Genomic DNA, 22,589 nt, shown 5'->3' with positions numbered 1-22,589 from the left:
CCTGGGTTCCTCTCTGGGCATGCGCAGCTAAAACAGCCCCGAGACAGCCGGTTTTCAACCCCTGAGCTGCGTGGGACGGGCACAGAGGCCCAGCTCTGGGCAACAAAGCTGAACGGCACCAATTCCAACAGGTACAGCCCGCCCCCAAGGGCCTGGGTTCCTCTCTGGGCACGCGCAGCTAGAAACAGCCCCGAGACAGCCGGTTTTCAACCCCTGAGCCGCGTGGGACGGGCACAGAGGCCCAGCTCTGGGCAACAAAGCTGAACGGCTCCAATTCCAACAGGTACAGCCCGCCCCCAAGGGCCTGGGTTCCTCTCTGGGCACGCGCAGCTAGAAACAGCCCCGAGACAGCCGGTTTTCAACCCCTGAGCTGCGTGGGACGGGCACAGAGGCCCAGCTCTGGGCAACAAAGCTGAACGGCACCAATTCCAACAGGTACAGCCCGCCCCCAAGGGCCTGGGTTCCTCTCTGGGCACGCGCAGCTAGAAACAGCCCCGAGACAGCCGGTTTTCAACCCCTGAGCCGCGTGGGACGGGCACAGAGGCCCAGCTCTGGGCAACAAAGCTGAACGGCTCCAATTCCAACAGGTACAGCCCGCCCCCAAGGGCCTGGGTTCCTCTCTGGGCACGCGCAGCTAGAAACAGCCCCGAGACAGCCGGTTTTCAACCCCTGAGCCGCGTGGGACGGGCACAGAGGCCCAGCTCTGGGCAACAAAGCTGAACGGCTCCAATTCCAACAGGTACAGCCCGCCCCCAAGGGCCTGGGTTCCTCTCTGGGCACGCGCAGCTAGAAACAGCCCCGAGACAGCCGGTTTTCAACCCCTGAGCCGCGTGGGACGGGCACAGAGGCCCAGCTCTGGGCAACAAAGCTGAACGGCTCCAATTCCAACAGGTACAGCCCGCCCCCAAGGGCCTGGGTTCCTCTCTGGGCACGCGCAGCTAGAAACAGCCCCGAGACAGCCGGTTTTCAACCCCTGAGCCGCGTGGGACGGGCACAGAGGCCCAGCTCTGGGCAACAAAGCTGAACGGCTCCAATTCCAACAGGTACAGCCCGCCCCCAAGGGCCTGGGTTCCTCTCTGGGCACGCGCAGCTAGAAACAGCCCCGAGACAGCCGGTTTTCAACCCCTGAGCCGCGTGGGACGGGCACAGAGGCCCAGCTCTGGGCAACAAAGCTGAACGGCACCAATTCCAACAGGTACAGCCCGCCCCCAAGGGCCTGGGTTCCTCTCTGGGCACGCGCAGCTAGAAACAGCCCCGAGACAGCCGGTTTTCAACCCCTGAGCCGCGTGGGACGGGCACAGAGGCCCAGCTCTGGGCAACAAAGCTGAACGGCTCCAATTCCAACAGGTACAGCCCGCCCCCAAGGGCCTGGGTTCCTCTCTGGGCACGCGCAGCTAGAAACAGCCCCGAGACAGCCGGTTTTCAACCCCTGAGCCGCGTGGGACGGGCACAGAGGCCCAGCTCTGGGCAACAAAGCTGAACGGCTCCAATTCCAACAGGTACAGCCCGCCCCCAAGGGCCTGGGTTCCTCTCTGGGCACGCGCAGCTAGAAACAGCCCCGAGACAGCCGGTTTTCAACCCCTGAGCCGCGTGGGACGGGCACAGAGGCCCAGCTCTGGGCAACAAAGCTGAACGGCTCCAATTCCAACAGGTACAGCCCGCCCCCAAGGGCCTGGGTTCCTCTCTGGGCACGCGCAGCTAGAAACAGCCCCGAGACAGCCGGTTTTCAACCCCTGAGCCGCGTGGGACGGGCACAGAGGCCCAGCTCTGGGCAACAAAGCTGAACGGCTCCAATTCCAACAGGTACAGCCCGCCCCCAAGGGCCTGGGTTCCTCTCTGGGCACGCGCAGCTAGAAACAGCCCCGAGACAGCCGGTTTTCAACCCCTGAGCCGCGTGGGACGGGCACAGAGGCCCAGCTCTGGGCAACAAAGCTGAACGGCTCCAATTCCAACAGGTACAGCCCGCCCCCAAGGGCCTGGGTTCCTCTCTGGGCACGCGCAGCTAGAAACAGCCCCGAGACAGCCGGTTTTCAACCCCTGAGCCGCGTGGGACGGGCACAGAGGCCCAGCTCTGGGCAACAAAGCTGAACGGCTCCAATTCCAACAGGTACAGCCCGCCCCCAAGGGCCTGGGTTCCTCTCTGGGCATGCGCAGCTAGAAACAGCCCCGAGACAGCCGGTTTTCAACCCCTGAGCTGCGTGGGACGGGCACAGAGGCCCAGCTCTGGGCAACAAAGCTGAACGGCACCAATTCCAACAGGTACAGCCCGCCCCCAAGGGCCTGGGTTCCTCTCTGGGCACGCGCAGCTAGAAACAGCCCCGAGACAGCCGGTTTTCAACCCCTGAGCCGCGTGGGACGGGCACAGAGGCCCAGCTCTGGGCAACAAAGCTGAACGGCTCCAATTCCAACAGGTACAGCCCGCCCCCAAGGGCCTGGGTTCCTCTCTGGGCACGCGCAGCTAGAAACAGCCCCGAGACAGCCGGTTTTCAACCCCTGAGCCGCGTGGGACGGGCACAGAGGCCCAGCTCTGGGCAACAAAGCTGAACGGCTCCAATTCCAACAGGTACAGCCCGCCCCCAAGGGCCTGGGTTCCTCTCTGGGCACGCGCAGCTAGAAACAGCCCCGAGACAGCCGGTTTTCAACCCCTGAGCCGCGTGGGACGGGCACAGAGGCCCAGCTCTGGGCAACAAAGCTGAACGGCTCCAATTCCAACAGGTACAGCCCGCCCCCAAGGGCCTGGGTTCCTCTCTGGGCATGCGCAGCTAGAAACAGCCCCGAGACAGCCGGTTTTCAACCCCTGAGCTGCGTGGGACGGGCACAGAGGCCCAGCTCTGGGCAACAAAGCTGAACGGCACCAATTCCAACAGGTACAGCCCGCCCCCAAGGGCCTGGGTTCCTCTCTGGGCACGCGCAGCTAGAAACAGCCCCGAGACAGCCGGTTTTCAACCCCTGAGCCGCGTGGGACGGGCACAGAGGCCCAGCTCTGGGCAACAAAGCTGAACGGCTCCAATTCCAACAGGTACAGCCCGCCCCCAAGGGCCTGGGTTCCTCTCTGGGCACGCGCAGCTAGAAACAGCCCCGAGACAGCCGGTTTTCAACCCCTGAGCCGCGTGGGACGGGCACAGAGGCCCAGCTCTGGGCAACAAAGCTGAACGGCTCCAATTCCAAACAGGAGACATTCCCAACTCCTCGCCCAGTGCCAGGGACTCTTTCCGGAGCCGCGGCCGCTAACGCGGCCGCGAAATATTTTCCCACTACTTATGCCATAGGAACCATAAGCTAACTTCTTAGATGGAAACTTCTCTGTTTTAGCTCAGCCACTAGAAATACAGTTGCCAATAACTCATAAGCCTATCTTAACTCACACTGCATATCAAGCAGAATAGTAACACTGAACGTGAAGGACTAAACCACACCTCTCACAATGGTAAAGCAACGCAAAAGCCCACCAAACATTCATATTGAAGAGTCTAGCCCAGATGACACCAACAGTACTGTAGTGTTAGACAACCTCTCTGACAAGGAATTCAGAAGGGAGCTACTTAGGATGCTTAGGGAATTAAAAGAATCAATGGAAAGCAATGCCAATAGAAGACAAGAGGATCTGAAGGCAGAAATGAGGAAAATGCAATCAGAAATGTCAGACCTGAAAAATCTCGTAGGCGAATTGAAAAGCTCAGTGGAAGGCCTCAGCAGCAGAGTAACAGCGGCTGAGAACAGAATCAGTGAGCTCGAAGATGAAGTTCAGAGACTCTCCAGAAAAGAGCAGAAAATGGAAAAGAGACTCACAATTCGGGAACAGATGGCAAGAGAAGATCGTGATGAAGCCAAGAGGGGTAACATAAGAATTATTGGAGTCCCAGAGGGACAGGAAGAAAACCTCGATGAAGAAGAAACTGTCAAAGACATCATTGCTACAACATTTCCAGAGCTGAAGAAAACTTGTGACCACATTCAGGAGGCCCGAAGGGTACCAGCTAGAAGAAATCCGAATAAAAATACCCCAAGACACATTCTGATCAAAATGACCAAAACCTTAGACAGAGACAAAATTCTGAAAGCAGCAAGATCGAAGAAAGAAATCTCTTACAAAGGAGCATCCTTAAAATTCACAGCTGATTTTTCTGATGAAACCCTCATGGCCCGAAAACAGTGGTGGGACATAGTAAAAAAACTCAATGAAATAAATGCCTTCCCCAAAATACTTTTCCCAGCAAGACTCTCATTCATAATAGAAGGAACAACACACAGTTTCACAGACAAACAACAGCTCAGGAACTTCATAGACTCAAAACCATGGTTACAAGAACAACTAAATGGGCTACTTTAAGGCAAGAAAGGCGCCTCAAATACACCCAATTTTAACAGAACAATGGGACAAAATCCCATAACAATAATCTCTCTCAATGTCAATGGGCTAAACGCACCAATTAAAAGACATAGAGTGGCAGGATGGATTAGAAAATTGAACCCAACATTCTGCTGCCTGCAAGAAACGCATCTCAATAGTCAAAGCAAACACAGACTCAGAGTCAAAGGCTGGAAAACAATCCTACAGGCAAACAGCTCCCATAAAAAAGCTGGGGTAGCCATCCTTATATCAGACCACATTGATTTCAGAGTGAGGAAGGTCATAAGAGACAGTGAAGGCCATTACTTATTGATCAGAGGATCTGTACAACAGGAAGAACTTACAATAATAAATGTATATGCACCTAATGAGAGACCAGCAAAGTACTTAAAACAACTACTCATAGATTTGGAAAAAGACATCAATAGCAACACAATACTAGTGGGAGACTTCAACACTGCTTTGTCACCTCTTGATAGATCAACCAGACTCAAGCTTAGCAAGGACATACTTCATTTGAGGGAAACAATGGAAGAAAGGGACTTAGTAGATATATACAGGACACTTCATCCACAAAAAGCTGAATACACATTCTTCTCAAGCGTACATGGAACATTCTCCAAGATAGACCACATGCTGAGCCACAAAACATGCCTCCATAAAATTAAGAAGATAGAGATTGTAGCAACAATCTTCTCAGACCATAATGCGCTGAAATTAGAAGTAAATCACACACAAAAACAGAAAACTAAATCAAACACCTGGAAATTAAACAGTGCACTATTGAACAACGAGTGGATTAGACAGGAAATCAAAGAGGAAATCAAAAGATTCCTAGAAACGAATGAAAATGAGAACACGAGTTACCAAAACTTATGGGACACAGCAAAGGCTGTGTTAAGAGGAAAGTTTATAGCTCTACAAGCATTCCTCAGGAAGGAGGAGCGAGCACACATAAGTAACCTAACCTCACAGCTTAAGAGCTTGGAGAAGGACCAAAAAAAGGAGCACAACCCGAACAGGAGAAAGGAAATAATAAAACTCAGAGCAGAGATTAACGAGATGGAAACCCAAAAAACAATCCGAAAGATCAATGAAACCAAGAGCTGGTTCTTTGAGAAAATTAACAAGATCGATAAGCCTCTAGCAAAACTCACAAAGAAAGGGAGAGAGAAAACCCTAATAAACCGAATCAGAAATGAAAAGGGGGTCATTACAACAGAAACCACAGAAATTCAGAGGATCCTCAGGGAGTACTTTGAGAAGCTTTATGCCACGGAACATCAAAACCTCGAGGAAATGGATAAATTCCTAGACTCCTACAGACTCCCAAGGCTGAACCAAGAAGACCTGGAATACCTGAACAGACCTATCACCATCAAGGAAATTGAAATGGTAATAAAAAGTCTCCCCAAGCACAAAAGTCCTGGCCCGGATGGATTCACTAGTGAATTCTTCCAAATCTTTAAAGAGGACTTACTCCCAATACTCTTTAAGCTTTTCCACGAAATTGAAATATCAAAAACACTTCCGAACAGTTTCTACGAAGCAAATATCACACTGATACCAAAAGCAGACAGAGATACCACAAAGAAAGAGAATTACAGGCCGATATCCCTGATGAACACAGATGCAAAGATCCTCAACAAACTACTAGCAAATAGAATCCAACTACTCATCAAAAAGATCATACACCATGACCAAGTAGGATTCATCCCAGGGATGCAAGGATGGTTCAACATTCGGAAATCAATCAACATAATCCACCATATCAACAAAAGAAAAGATAAAAAGCATATGATCATATCAATAGATGCAGAGAAAGCATTTGATAAGATCCAGCACCCCTTTATGATGAAAACCCTAGCCAAAATGGGTATAGAGGGGACCTTCCTCAACATAATTAAAGCCATCTACCACAAGCCTACAGCAAGCATCATCCTCAATGGGGAAAAACTGAGAGCCTTCCCTCTAAGATCAGGGACGAGACAGGGATGCCCACTCTCTCCACTGCTGTTCAATATAGTACTGGAAGTACTTGCAATAGCGATTAGGCAGGAAAAAGATATTAAGGGCATTCAGGTAGGAAAGGAAGAAATCAAGCTCTCACTATTCGCAGATGATATGATACTCTACTTAGAGAACCCAATAACTTCCACCAAAAAACTCTTAGAAACAATAGACTCGTATAGTAAAGTTGCAGGTTATAAAATCAATACCCAAAAGTCCATGGCTTTCCTATACGCAAACAGTGAGAGAGAAGAAAGCAACATGAAAAAAACAATCCCATTCACAATTGTGCCCCAGAAAATCAAGTACCTAGGAATCAGCTTAACTAAGGAAGTAAAGGACCTGTACAAAGAAAACTACAAAACGCTACTTCAGGAAATAAAAGAGGACATGAGGAAATGGAAAGATATCCCCTGCTCATGGGTCGGGAGACTTAACATTGTCAAAATGGCAATACTACCGAAAGCATTGTATAAATTCAATGCAATCCCTATAAGGATACCCATGACATTCTTCAAAGAAATGGAGCAAACACTCTTGAAATTTATATGGAACAATAAGCCCCCACGAATAGCTAAAGCAATTCTTGGGAAAAAGAAAATGGGAGGAATCAACCTCCCGAACTTCAAACTGTACTACAAAGCAGTAATAATTAAAACAGCATGGTACTGGAACAAAGGCAGAACTGCAGACCAATGGAACAGGGTTGAATACACTGACATCTCTCCTCAATCATATGCTCATCTAATCTTTGATAAAGGTGCAAGTAATGTGAAGTGGAGTAAGGAAAGCCTCTTTAATAAATTGTGTTGGCATCACTGGACGGCTACATGCAAAAAAATAGGCTCAGAACTCTGCCTAACACCATGTACAAAAGTAAGATCAAAATGGATTAAAGACCTCAACATCAGACCAGAAACCACAAGGTACATTGAAGATAAAGTTGGCAAAACCCTCCATGACATTGAAGCTAATGGTATCTTCAAAGATGCCACGCCACTGGCCGAGCAAGTGAAAACAGAGATAGATAAATGGGACTATCTTAAACTAAGAAGCTTCTGCACCTCCAAAGAAACAGTGACCAAAATACAAAGACAGTCTACAGAATGGGAAAGGATATTCACCGAATACACATCTGACAAGGGGTTGATATCCAGGATATACAAAATACTGGTTAAACTCCACAAGAAGAAAACATCCAACCCCATCCAAAAATGGGGCAATGAAATGAACAGAAACTTTCTCAAAGAAGAAATCCGAATGGCAAAAAAGCACATGAGAAAATGCTCTACATCATTAATCATCAGGGAGATGCAGATCAAAACCACAATGAGATACCATCTCACACCTCAGAGACTGGCCCAAATTCAAAAGAACAAAAGCAACCGATGCTGGCGTGGATGTGGCGAGAAAGGGACACTCCTTCACTGTTGGTGGGAATGTCCACTGGTTCAGCCCTTCTGGAAAACAGTATGGACGATTCTCAAAAAATTAGAAATTGAGCTCCCGTTTGACCCAGCAATACCACTCCTGGGAATATATCCCAGAGAGGCAAAAATGTATAGTCGAAGTGACATCTGCACTTGTTTGTTCATTGCAGCCCTCTTTACAATAGCCAGAAACTGGAAGAAACCTGAATGCCCAAGAACAGATGACTGGTTAAAGAAACTTTGGTACATCTACACAATGGAGTACTATGTAGCTCTTAGAAAAGATGAAGTCATGAAATTTACATACAAGTGGTACAATATGGAAAGTATCATGCTAAGCGAAATGAGTCAGAAAGAGAGGGATAGACATAGAAAGATTGCATTCATCTGGGGGATATAAAGTAACAAAGTATGAGATTAATACCCAAGAATAGCTGAGATCAGCACCAGGAGGATTACTTCATAACTTAGAGGCCAGGCGGGTATCCTAGAGGAAAGGGCTATTCAGATAGAGAAGGGAGCACCAAATAAAGGATGTTTGGAGGATCCTCCCAGGAGGGGAGATGCATGTCGAAAGTAGACTATGGACTGAACATGTTTGCCACTCAATGCCTCTTTTGCAGACCACAACACCCAAAAGGAGAGAGAGGACACAGGGGATTGCCCTGCCACAGAGGCAGGAGGGGATGGGGGGATGGGGGTGGGAGGGATATCATCCATGGTGGTGGAAAATGGGCACTGGTGGAGGGATGGGTATCTGATCATTGTATAATTGAAACCAAAGCACAAAAAATTGTAAATCTACAACTTTAAAAAAAATAAAATAAAATAAAGGGGGAAAAAAAAAAAAAAAAAAAAAGAAAAGATGAAGTCATGAAATTTACATACAAGTGGTTCTACCTGGAAAGTATCATGCTAAGTGAAATGACCCATAAAGAAAGGGACAGACATAAAAAGACTGCACTCATCTGGGGAATATAAAGTAACAGAATGGGAATCAAACACCCAAGAATAGTTGAGGTAAGTATCAGGAGGTCTGCTCCAGGGCTCGGAAGCCAGCAGCACATGCTGGGGGAAAAGGCAGCTCAGATAGAGAAGGGAACACCAAGTAAAGGATGTTTGGAGGACTCACTCGGGATGCAAGATCCATGCTGAAAGTAGACTATAGACAGAACAACGATGGTCACTCAATATCTCTATTGCAAACTACAAGACCCTGAAGTAAAGAGTGAGCAAAAGGAAATGTCCTGCCACAGAGGCAGGGTGGGGTGAGGGGGATGGAGTATGGGGGTGGGAGGGCTACTAGGATCATTGGTGGTGGAGAATGGGCACTGGTGGAGGGATGGGTACTCGATTATGTATAACTGAAACCCAAGCATGAAAGTTTGTAAGTCTAAAACTGTACCTCATGGTGTTTCACTATTAAAAAATAAATAAAAATAAAAATAAAAACACACTTGCACAAAAAGAAAACACCTGAAGAAGCAGAATTCCTTTTCTCCAGTGAAAGTTTAATGTAAATAAACTTCTCTAGAATGTTGGTTGCTTTCCCTATCATCACCCAATATCTAACCTGTATCACAGTTGGTCTATTTAATGTTCCATGAATGAGCACAAGCTAGTCGCAGGAGAATGGGTGCTTGACGATGAAACATACATTTGTTTGCTTTTTTTCCATTCTGTATTTTGCAGCAACAAAGAAAGAGAACCTTTTGTTCACCAGAATTCCTCTTGAGATTTTTTTAGAAAGCATTGGGGTTGGTAAGACTTGAGTTTCTCAACTGTGAGAGAGTAACATTCTGAAAGAAACCAGGGAAAGAATATTCTGGCTTTTCATTAAGAGTGCTGGCCATAATAATAATAATCGTCTACATTTTACTGCCTGTCTTCTAAGAAATTTATTTTCTAAAATTTTCATTGATTGAGATTATGTGGTTTACAATAAGATTAATATTGCAAGCCAGAGAATCTTACTCCATAAAACTTTTTACGTAAAATTTAAAAATCACATGTAAGCTCATCTACCAACCTTGTTCCAGAAACTCATAAATAAAACTCGGAATAGATCAACTAGCTGCAAAAATTTCTTGGACACCTCAACTGTTCACAGCTGAGACATACAGGGTACTCTCAGGGGGGGATGGGGAATGGGCAGTGCCCACTCAAAAAAACCACTAGCAGCAGCTTGCTCCCACACTCCAAAGTCTCTGCCATGTCTCAGGCCAGAATCCATCACCTAAAAAAGAACTTAACCCGCCAAAACCCTCAGGTACACGGGTTCCTATGACTGAAAATGCCAGACCTTCTCAGAGTCACCTTCATGTACTTCTGTAAACTCCAGCAGTGACACCCACACCTCAAGTCACCACCCAGTTAAAAATTTAACTCCAGCTGACTGCCCAGTTAAAAATTCTGATTTCCTGGAGTGCAGGGCTGCAAATGCAGCTGCACAACATCTCCAAATTCTGCAATACTGAAAACCCAGTAGTAGCAATTGGATAGAATATAATGTAGAAACCAGCCAATCTGGACTTACAAAAACATTAACACAGAAGGCTTAACTTGTATCAACATATTAGTAATCTCTCAGACAAGGACTTAGTGTCCCCATGATTAGATACGATAATTTTCACCACTTTTATTCTAAGGAAATATTTTTTATCATTCCCATAAGAATTTATTGATAATGAGCAATAGAAAATAAATTATTGTGTGCCTACTATGGGGGCAGGCATGAGGGGTGGTTGGGAAAATTGGAGACAAAGGTGGAGGGAAGGTGACAGTAGTGGTGGGATTGGTATTGGAATACCGAATGCCTGTTACAAATCACCATGCACAACTTTGTAAGCCATGGTATTTAAATAAAGAGTGTGGGGGGGGGTTGGGGAGGGATTAAAACTTCTTTCAGACATGTGCATCATCAGAGTTATGATTATTTGTGCCTCATTTTGGGGAATGGTATCAGAGGTGAAGGAAAATGGAAAGGTAGGGTAGCAGATCTGAGGAGAAAGAGACATAAATGGACTTTCCTGTGTGATTATCCCCTAGGACCCTTCACCCCAGGATTCCACTTATGTTCCTAGGCCCAACAGAGTCTTTGATATAGAGATGACTGGCAGGAACTGATACATCCAGAATGCATTCTGGGTCCATGCGAGTGGAGGCAGATGGAAAAGAAGAGGCATGTGAGGTTGAGGTAGCCAAGGGAGCTGGTGGTGGTGAGGATAGAATAGAAGTATAGGAGAGGATATCAGGACATCCCAGACAATCAGCCACAGACCAAGGCTCCAGACTTGAGCATTAGGATCGAGAATCCACTTTCTGCTTTCTACTTACACCAAAGGGCAGGTCATGGGTACAACCTTGCATCAACCACCTCCAGCACAGAACTGGAGAATACTTCTACTGCCCTCTGCCCACTGCCAAACTGCTAAGGGCAGCACAAGAGACAGGAGGAGCCTGTGCTGAGCACGCCTTTCCAGAATTAGCTTCTAAGTCATGCAAGCTTCTGGGAGTCAGAGCCTCTATAGGCTACGAGGCTGGTGCATCAGAGACAGCACCAGGAAGTCTGTGGTTTTGCGTCTTATTGCATGTGGGAGGTGGAAGAGAGAGAACATAAGGCCAGAGGCTTGCTGATCTAACTATATCTAGACATAGAGTGGTATGATGCTGCTGAGGTTATTGGAAAGGGAAAGAAGCCATGTGACACATGGGACCCAACACCCAACTCACACTGCCACTCAGACCTGCATCCACAGTCCAGACCCAGCTGCCTGTTTCCAAAAGCAATAATCCAGCCTCTGGAGGACAATACCAGGAGAAGACTTTAGCAGGGTAGCTGGAATTTGTCTCTGAAAGATTACAGATGGCAGGCCTTTGTGTGGAGGAGCCAGGAAAATTTGGTAGAGTCATCACCCTGAGAAATCCCTTCCTACCCCCAAATTCCAGAAACCCTCAGGTCCACACTGCAAAACAAACCATACTGGACAAGCACTGGGCATCACAACCCACCACTGGGGCTCAGGGTCCAGATCCCTGAAAATTCAGGAGCAACAAGTCAGCAGCCTAAAAAGGCTTTTGCCACTTAGCCAGAAGGTGGGGTGCAATGGAATCGAATTGGGAGAATAAAGAGGCAGCATTAGCTGAGACACTCTGACATCAGGAAAGGCGTTATAGGTGCCCTAAATCTCAGGCAGATGCAAAAGAGGGAGGGAAGCCCTCGAAGAAAGCGGGTGCTGAGCTCATCGGATCTGGCTCAGAAAAAGCAGGTGGCAGAGCTGCATAGCCAATTCCAGACAGGCCTTCTGGCAGTGAAGCTCTGGGAAGGTGGGTCACTGGAGTGACGGTAGAAATCTTAGCTATTCCTGGTACCCTCATCATTTTACAAAATCAAAGGACCCCAAGACACAGCTAACATCCTGCAACCAGTGATCAAAACATTCTCATAGTGGCCAAATGGTTCCTTTCAAGGTGGAACATGGAATTAGGAATCAGAATCCAGCATGCTTCTGGGGACCCCAATTTACCAAGAAGATTACTAATCCTAGAGCCTAGGGTCTGGCTCTTCCCCACCTCGGTACTGAGACTCCTGGAATCAGGGTCCCTGGTTTCTGCTCCCATTCGCCAATGAGCAAGAGTATGTTCATACTCTTGCTCTTCACTGCAAATTTCTGGAGCTCAGCTTGATTACCTCTATCTGGGGTAACCAGCTGTGGCCTTTGGCTACTTCTGGCTCACTACTTACTCTGCAAGTTTAACTGCATTCATACCCTTGCATACTATTGTTGCTTATGTGGAGCATCTAAAGGACTAACCCCTGGAAGCTGAACTTCAAGGTTGACCGGCACTGGTCTTGCCATCCTTGGACCCCTCTTCCACTTCAGATTCTAGAAAACTGACTCCAAAAGGCTGGATCTGCTTCTTGCTTGTACTTAAGACTTTCAATAGTGATCTACTTTCAAACAGCTAACTAAGGTCTGACACGTCTTTGAAAGCTTATTCTATGTCATGGAAACACTGTCTTAAAATTTTTGTTTTATAAAATGCAGTGGGTAGGTCACTTGCCTTACATGCGTCTAACCTATGTTTGATCCCCGACACCCTATACGGTCTTCTGAGCCCCTCCAGGAGTGACCCTTGAGTACAAGTGAGAGTAAAAAAGCCTTGAGCACTGCTGGGTGAAGTCTGAAAAACATTCAACAAAATGAAACAAACAAACAAAACCCCCTTTGTTTTAGGGATTAAATGGACAGAATTCATGCCTTACAGGTGCCAGACCATGGACTTCATCTCTGACTCTACATTCTGCTAGGAGATCTGGGCACTTCTGCTATTCCAAAATAATTAAAAGTAAAAAGGTTCCTTTTAAAAACACAAATCCCCATCATTCGGAGCATAGATGGTAGGAGATATGCTTCCTCCTGTGATCTGCAGTGCATGGTCCCTTCCCATGTGTATGGAGGTAGTTCACAGATCAGAGGGATCACAGGAGAGGGCTCCAAAAAGCACAGTGGCAACCTGGCATCTCATCATGGTTCAAGAAAGCTTCAGTCAACCAGGAAGTGCAAGGGAAGTGTTGAACAGCAATGAGTGAGTGGCACCACCACACATTAGGGAATAAATGTGATCTCCTTCCCTGGCTCTTCAAAATCTCCATGACTGACCTACTGGCCCCTACAGGCTCAGTTCCCTGAATACCTCCTTGACAGACTGTCTTTAACAGGCTGTCAATTGGAAACTTTATTTCCATTTTGGCCCAAACCTTGCTCTTGCTCCTCCAACCTATGGCGTGACCATACAGTCAACTCAGACACTTCCCTTTTCCTGTTTGGTCATGACTTCTTTGTTCTTATAAACAATCTCTAGATGTTATCTGCTCTTCATGAGTTAGTTGCCTTTCTCTTTTTAAAGTATAACAGATTTTATTTGGGAGTTCTGAAGAAGAGGAGCAAGAAAGAGAGACACAGAGAGAGAATGAACGAGAGTGAACACAGAGTTTTCCAGGGTGGAGAGAGAAAAAAGAGAGGAAAGAGAGAGAGAGAGAGAGAAAGAGAGAGAGAAAGGGAGGGAGGGAGAGGGAGAGGGAGAGGGAGAGGGAGAGGGAGAGGGAGAGGGAGAGGGAGAGGGAGAGGGAGAGGGAGGGAGACAGGAAGATGAGATAGAAGAATAACTATCTCTCTCCCCAACATTGTCTTTTTGGAGGCTCTGCATATCTCTAAAACTTTAATTTTCCTCCTTAAAAGGCTAGCAGTAGACCCATTTTCAGATTGCTGAGAGAAATTACTTTATTAAGAAGAATATAATGTCTCTGCCCCTCAGCACCCTGGGACTTCCTCCTATATTGTGAATGTTTGCTGGCATATCCACCCCTTCCTCCAGGCCAGGATTTCTGAGTCAATAACTTATGGGTTCTGGCTCGGAAGAGAAGTTGAGGAAACACAAGTTGAGGTAGGGAGTAACTAAATGAAGTTCTTTTCCACATACAAACTCTAGCAGGGCAAGAGGGATACAAGACCTATCCACGTTTTAAAGAAAATGAACTAGCATGGGAAATAGCATACCTGGTAGAAGTGTGGCCAGAAAGTGCTGATGGCAAGCTCTGCCTTCACCCAGCCCTCGGTGACAACCCCAGACACATTCCACACGGGGTTCCCCTGGGGTCCGCCGTTGACCTTTACATAGACATTCAAGGCCCCAGGACTGGACCTGTCACGGCTGGAGAAGTAGTAGTGGAAGTCGATGCAGTGGGTGTCATTCTCCTTCAAGGTGGGCAGGAGAAGGTGGGCTTTCTGGCCCGAGGCCCTTCCGGAACTGTTCACCATCATGAAGGAACCTGGAAACCCATGCACAGGAGCAGAAAGGAGAGAGAAAGAAAATATCCTGTAAAAAATCAATCACACTCAAACAATGGCCAAAATCACGACCCTCCAGGAGGTTCCAGTTCACTGGAGGGAGCTGCTTTTCCGCCCTCTGCCTCCCAAGCATCGCCTCCTCTACCTGGGGGCTCAAACATCTCCTGAAGTGGGCTGGAAAGCTCAGGTAGCCCTAACACGCAGTGTTTCTACAGAGTGGCCAGCAATCCTTACAGGAGAAATCTTTCATACCGCAGCTCCTCAAGGAAATAGGCAGTAGGATCCCAGGAACTGAGTTAATGGGGGAGAAGGGGAGAAAGAACTTTGTGCAACGTGGGCTATCTTGATAACTGCAACACGAGAGGTGGCATTTCTACCTACATAGCTTGGAATCATGCATTCAAAGAACATGGAAAAAAACAGACCCTACTCGAACATAAAGTAACAAAATAGGAGACTGACACCCAAGAGTGGACAAGATTAGTACCAGGAATTTTGCTCCATGGCTAGGAGGTCAGCCACACATGCCAGGGGGAAAGGGAGCTCAGATAGAGAAGGGAGCACCACATAAAGGGTGTTGGAAGGATCCTCCCAGGATGGGAGAAGCATGCTGAAAGTAGACTATACACTGAACAAGATTGCCACTCAATGCCTCTTTTGCAAACCACAACACCCAAAAGGAGAGAGAGAACAAAAGGGAATGCCTTGCCACAGAGGCAGGGTGGGTTGGGGGGGGGGGGATGGGGATAGGAGGGATACTGGGATCAGTGGTGGTGGAAAATGGGAACTGGTGGAGGAATGGGTACTTGATCATTGTATAACTGAAACCCAAGCACAAAAATGTGTAAGTCTACAACTGTACCTCATGGTGTTTCACTAATAAAAATATAAAAAAAACAACCAGACTCTACTCAAGGGAACAAGAGAGATGCCTCAGCAACATGGGAAGCAGCTGGAAGATGTACAGCTGGAATAGGGAGCTCAGACCACAGGAAGAGCTGGGTGAAAACAGAAGGCCTGGATCAGTTCCGGGGGCTGTCCATCCCTCAGTCTCTGTAGCATGGCTCCACCCTCCCAGAGATACAGGAATCCACCTACCATAACTACAGAGGGTGGACAAAACCCAGAGTCCAGCAATTTCTAAGGACTATCTCAAGAACAAAGACAGGAAAAGTCAAAGGAAATTTCACAATCAACTGATTGTGAATCAAGAAATGGATTAACTTTGTAAAGTAAAAGTCCTATGATTCTAGCAAATTGACTGCCTCATATGTCACCATGGATAAACTCATGGATGATTCCGAGAAGAATATTTCTACCTAAAAAAAATCACTGGGGCTCTGAAATCTTATTTTCACCCCTAAAATTGTCAATTTAGAATGAAACCTTGTGACTACTTATCTTCAACCAAAATGAGCCACTTCAATAGCTATAAGGAGTCTCATTATTTTACCTGAATATCAAAAAGACTAACAGCTTCCAGCTAATAAGTGCTGCACAATTCATAGCTTGTTAGGGTTCGAGGGGGTACTAATCATTCACAGCCTGTCAGTCATGGGAATCACTTTTAAAATAGAAGCAGGAAAATAATGGAGCCAGCAAACTCTCCAGAAACTTATTGTTCACAATGCAGGATTAGAGAAAGTAACTTGGATTTGAAACCAACTTAGGCTTCTAGAACTTTCCTCTCTCAGCCAGCATACAGAGCAACTGCATTTTTAAGACATCCCTCTCTCAAATTCCACCAAGATACTGGATAAGGCACTTATTTTGCACACAGCTAACCTGGATTCAATCCGCAATACCACAGGTGATTTCCTGAGCACTGATAGGAGTGATCCCTGAACTTAGAGCCAGCAGTTAGTCCTGATCACCAGTATGGCCCTCCAAACAAATAAACCCCATAAAGATATTGAGAAGCAGAGCTACTCTTAAATAACCATTTAAGGTCATCGAGTGGTGGAAATGGGTAAGTAAGGAAGAAATCATTCCAACAGGAATCAAGGTGCCAAAGATAGAAGAAAACACGAATCAAGGTCATTAGACTTTTCCCTGCTATAGAATTCACTCACCACTCACCAACCATCCTGGAATCAGTGAAAGTGGACAAAAATGGTGTCTTTCCTGTAGTCCTGAGAGAGTGGAATGTTCTATTCTATGCCCTGGTAGTAAAAAGGACAAGTGGAAGGATATTCTCTGTCATGTGATCTCCAACAATCACAACCTCCTACTGAAGCAGCAATAAAGGAGACACCACAAAAGAAACTGAGCTGTCAAGAGAAAACTGAGCCAGTGCCCAAGGCCATATATATCCACTGATCAACATTCCATAGGGTTACAGATGGTTTACCTGGGACAGATGAGAAGTGCCAGACAAGCCCCAAACAGGAGGGGTACAGTTGCCACCAAGGTGAAGTACAACTCAGGGTACAAAAGGCAGCCTGAGAAATGATTTCTGGCTTTCTCACCACTGATTCTTATGAACACCCCCTGCACATTTCCAATCCTCCCTTCCATTCAAACCAGGCTTCTCATAGGCTACAGCAGAGATATACTGGAAGTTGTCCTTCATCAGCTCAGGAGCCTGTCCCTCAGCATGGTATCTCCTAGCTTTGGTGATAAGGCGGCACAGTGAAACGGTGGAGATGGGTAATCTCCATCCACTACTATGAGACCAAGGATGCTCGCTGTCTTGCATCCTCTAGCCATCTTGTTGCTCTCCTGCAACTGTTGGGAGGTGATGCTGCCAATATCCTGGCGGCTGAATTGTACAAGCTCTTGGCCAACCATCAACCTGCCATGTAGCACAGTTAGTGGTTGATGAACACTTATTTGTCCTACGCTGCTTGTCCACACAGCTTGGCCACTCCCCAGCCTTCTTTTACAGTGTGATGGGGCCAGGCAGATGGGTCCTAGCCAATGGGGCCTGAGCAGGAAGTTTGCCATTTCCAGACTTGACACTGGAGGCCACATGCACTCCCAGCGCCCACTGCCCTCTCCACCACCATCTGCTCTCTCCCAAGACAATGCTTGGCCAGCAGCCTCACACCACCTGGGAGAAACTGTAAGAAACTCTCAGGCCTTGTTTCAGGTACCAGAATCTGAACATGGACCTTATCAAGATCCCCAGTGACCTGCATATAAAGAATCACTGTCTTTCCCATCAACCAGTCCTAAAAACAGGATTCCAGGAGGCTTGGTGACAGCAGTCCACAGTGAAAAAGATGCCTGTTCCTGGAATGACCTTAAGGAAAGGCTTATTTGACAGGATTACTCATTTGGCTCTTAAGGAAACAAGGAACAAGCTATTACTGTAAAATTTTCAAGTTCATGTCTGTAGCTAGTACCTCCTTGTTTAGCCTCCCCAAAGAAGCCCAGATTCCTACAGGTGCTTTCTTCCTTTCAGGGAAAAAGACAAGAAACAGTGGCTACTCCATCTAGGACTATCATTAAGCGCAATATTCCTGGGGAACAAAGAAGCGAAGAGAAAAGGAGGAAAAGAATGGCTTCTGAGAAAGAATACTCGAGAAGCAAGGAGACATCTCAAGCTTCTTTTGATCATCTAAGTCAGAGAAGAGCCAGAGAAGAGTGGGGTTAGGATGATACACCCCATTTCTCTTCCCCCTCACCACTACTTGGACACCAAACATTAATCTGTGTGACTTGAAATGCAAGCTGTGGCAAGAAAGTTAGGTTTTGGGGTACAAGGCTCAGAAATATGGACAAAATAATACTGGAGATGCGTGTGGTGTTGGAATTATGTCCATGAGAAACCACTATTGATAGTATTGTAAACCAAAAAAACGAACAATTTTGAGGAAAAAACTCCTGAAGATGGAAGCAATAAGAAGCTTCAAGCTCTAAAGCTCATAAGCGACCTGAGGATCTTAACAAAAGGATAACTAGAGTTATTATTTTGCACTTTGCTCTAAGTTTACCCAAAGAAAGATTTTCCATAGTTACCTGTAAATGACTCAAGTAAGCTAGTAACTTTAACAGACTTAAAAGATGGTGTAAAAGCAAAGGCCTCCAGGTATGTGTCATGTGTGTGTATGTGTGTGTGTGTGTGTGTGTGTGTGTGTGTGAAATGTCATCAATGAAATTTCAAATTCTGTAAAATCCTGGAGATACAGCTCAGTGGTAGAATGCTTGCCTCTTATGTGAGGCCATGGAATCATCTCCCATCACTGCACGAATAAATTAAAAAGCAAAAGAGAACTGGACAAAATAAATGGAAGCGCTATTAGGAGAAAGTTAAGAAAGATGGTGTGCCCTACCAATCCTACCCTCAGGATGGAAAGTGAATGGTCAGGAGGGCCCAATAGGGTCAGACCTCCTCATTGGTCTTGGGGACACTCTGGGGATGGGAATAAGAAGAGCAGATCTGCTTTGGGGTCCAAGGGACAGGAAGTAAGAGAATGCCCTCCAGGGATGTCTGTACTAGTGGCTGGCACACCTAAGAAGATTAAAGGGAATGTGACCAGTGGGGCAGGCACTCACAGCAGTAGCTAAGGGAAGGGAACTCTGTCCACGGACTGCCCTGTCCATGATTCTAACCTTATGTACAGGACCTCAGATGCCCTTGGAGGTTTCTGAACATCCCAAGTTGCCCACTCCATGTAGACTCCATGAAGCCAAGCCCCTTGTCCTTATCCAACCCCCCACCCAGTATGAGTCCCCTGAATGGACTCACCCTGGGTGGGGTGTGGGATCTCTGCAATGGAGCAGGCCTCAGGAGGGGCTCTCTGAGAAACAGTTACACCCCACTAGTCCTTCTCAGACCACTTGTATTTCTTCCTCTATCTGCGGTCTCAAGGCTGGGCTGCGGTTAAGTGACTCATTGCTAAGGGCACTGGGCCCAATCCTTGTCTCCTGATGCCCCTGACCAGCACTATCCCCAGTCAGACCAGGATAGCATAGATGAGTGGAAGTAGATAGAGACTGAGGAATGCTAGTGGGGATGGGAAATTCCAGCTGAATCCAGCTGGCACCCCCTCCAGGGAAGCAGAGTGATTTGGGAGAGTATCTCCAAGACAGGGATCCACATCTGCATGGAGAGGTGGGAGGTGGGGCAACCCAGCAAGGCAAGCACAGTCTCTGGAAAGGCTGGGATGCAGCAGCCTGTCACTCACCCACACCCTACCCCCCCACCCCCCACAAACACACACACATCCAGTCTCCATCCCAGCAGAGCTTGGCAGCATCTTCTGAAGAGGAAGGGAGATGCTGCTGGGTGCAAAAGCCTTCCCTACATCAGAACTTCCATGCGGATCTCTCTGATCAACAGGTTGTCTTAATTAGTATCCTCCTGGGGCTCTCAGGTTCCTGGAGACCAAGCATGAGCTGGTCATCAGATTAGTCAAAACCAAGAGAGACTGTAAATAACATCCTTTCCTCATCTTCCCCACCCACCCGCCACCGCCCCTAATCCACTAACATCCCAAGGAACATAAAACCGCATTAGTTTCCTCATAGTTATTATACATAGCACCGAAAACAGTGGAATGGAACCAAGGAAGTGCTCTCCGGCCGGCCATAAATTTTGCATTTTTCCCCCTTTGTGTGTAATAATACCTCAATAAGCACCCCGGTACTGATGTGTCTGCAACACGCATCTCCTTTTCGGAGGCAAAACGCTTCTCCATAGCAGATGGCCGCTATTGTGTTTACACATGAGCACCTCAGGATCGCATTTCCTCACGTCGGCAGTAAAAAGAAAGCCCTAATTGAGTTTTTAATGGCTTTGCACATTGTTCATTAAGATTACATGAGTGTGTTCAGCGGCTGGCAGCTGAGGGCCCCCGGGCTCACAGAGCTCAGAGCCGTCTCTTCAGGCAGGTGGTCCCTCCAGTTCCCAGCGCCAGAGTCCAGGAGAAGGCAGCGGATGGCGATGGGGCCACCGTCTGCCCAAAGCCAAAGCAGCTGTGGTGGCAGGAGCAGCCCTGGATTTCCCGGCAGCAAAGTTGGTTTCCAGCCTGCTCCCATCATTCCGGAGCTGGACAATTCTGAGCAAGTCCAGAACTTCCACCCCACCCCGGGGCCTCAACGTCCTTGGCTGCAAAATGGGATCATGAATGAACATGGCACTGCAAAGTGTTTTCTGTGTTCTGTGAATGCTGAGTGGAAGGCTGGCCCTGACTCTGTAAGCATTCATTCCATAGCAAATGGCCAGCAGCCAATGACCATGGGCCCAGTGCAATTTATTACACGGCATGAATGTTTACTGAAAGCTTAGGACCTCCCCGGCACTGATCTAAGCATCTGCTGAGTAATCCACGATGGGGCTGTCACCTCTCCCTGCTTCTTTCTTAAATTTATTTCGTAGGGGCACACTGAACTGTGCCCAGGGTTTGCTCCTGCTCTATGCCTAGGGATCAATCCTGGCAGGGCCTGGGGTCTGTCAGAGGTTCAGCAGAAGGACATGAAAGTACCTTAACCTCAGTAATAATTCTCCCACCCCCTCCCTGCTTTCTTCTGCTTTTATTTAACTTTTATTCCCCTCTTTCCTTTTTTTCTTTTTTTTTTTTTTGATGCTGTGGCTGTGATGAGCAGTGGTTCATGTGCAGAATAGGCTAGGCTGCTGGCACATTTCAGTCTTAGTGGCCTCAGAAGGTCACATGTCAGGCTGTGATGCTCACCTGGTCCACCAGGCATCTCCCCAGGGGTTCCACTCATTTTAGGGTGGGGCTCACACTTCCTGGAGCTGGTGGTGTCAGTACCCCTGTTAGGGACAATACTTACCAGGTATGCAACCCTACCTGCAGTGGCATTTGCACACCTCATTGTGTGTGTTGTTGGGACTGGCTTGGGACACTGGATGTGTGACCTTGGAAGGCAGGCATGCTAAGTCATAGATCCACTAAGTCCTGACCCCCACTAGCCCTGTTTGAAAGCAAAGAACACCAAGGTAGACAGAGGTAAACACTTATGTCCAAAGTCACACTGGTGGGACCAGAGAGATAGTACAGTGGGTAAGGCACTTGTTCTTGGTGGCTGACCCACGTTCAATCCTCAGCACCGTGTATAGTCCCCTAAACACTGTCAGAAGTGATCCCTGAGCTCACACAGATGTGAGTAGACCCAGAACACAGCTGAGAGTGATGGCCTCGCTCAAAAAATAAAAACACCAAGAATGTCACGTTGGCAAGTGTGGTAAATAGTAACCCATTTATCCCAGTGCAGTAAGCAGAGACTTGGGGTCTGTAACTGTAGTCTCCAATCCACCAGGTCATAAATAGCAACATGGACCTACTTAAATGAACGAAGATCAAATTTTTAAAAATCTTTCATTAGGCATGCTAACCACAGCATCTAACCACTCAGTAGATGCTCAGCTAGTGACTATCCTAGTGACACAGATATTTCCGCTGTCATAGAATATTCAATTGGAAAGCACTGGTCCAGAAATGTGAGATTAATTATCAAAGCATCGTAGATGATATCTAGGTAAGACGCAAGGCCTTATCTAATACAAACGACTCCTGTTATAAATGCCAGTGGGTGTGTGTCTGGGACTGGAGACAAATCCAACTTTATGTAACACAACAGAAATTGAGGCTCTGGATTCCTATCTTCTCAATGAGTTTCTACTAAGAATGACTTTTCCCTCCTGCCTGAGTTGCACAGCCACAGAAGTGGTTCCCTAGAGAGCCATTTAGTAGGGGAAAATATAATACATCGCCTTTTGGAGGCAGAGAGGTTTTACGCATTCCCAATGCCAACTTCCTCTTACATTGTGCACACGCAGTGCCACTCATCCCGTTAGCTCTGAAATGTGGTTCAAAATGATTAGCAAAGCCTCTAGTTCTGAGGTGCAAGAACAGAGCAGGAGAGCCTGGCCTGGATTGGAATCCAAGCTGAACCTCTGTAAGTTCTTCTTCTTCTTCTACCTTTCCCATGTGCCCCAAGATCCTCAAGATAGTTAGAAGACCAAAACAGACTGAATGA

At 47.2% G+C, this 22,589-nt stretch overlaps 1 protein-coding gene across 16 annotated transcripts in view; it reads right to left on the bottom strand.

The window, feature by feature from the left end:
- Nucleotides 1–22,589, bottom strand: part of PTPRT (protein tyrosine phosphatase receptor type T) — a 1,141,641-nt gene that overhangs the window by 733,007 nt on the left and 386,045 nt on the right. For all 16 annotated transcript variants that reach the window (XM_056121254.1, XM_056121255.1, XM_056121260.1 and 13 more), the window contains exon 3: nt 14,352–14,623. In XM_056121254.1, coding sequence (XP_055977229.1) covers nt 14,352–14,623 — 272 coding nt within the window. The remainder of the gene's footprint in view (nt 1–14,351; nt 14,624–22,589) is intronic.

Source organism: Sorex fumeus, unplaced genomic scaffold, assembly GCF_029834395.1.
Source record: "Sorex fumeus unplaced genomic scaffold, SorFum_2.1 ptg000044l, whole genome shotgun sequence".
Taxonomy (NCBI): domain Eukaryota; kingdom Metazoa; phylum Chordata; class Mammalia; order Eulipotyphla; family Soricidae; genus Sorex; species Sorex fumeus.
The sequence above is the reverse complement of the archived record's forward strand: the minus strand, read 5'-3'. Positions and strand labels throughout refer to the sequence as shown.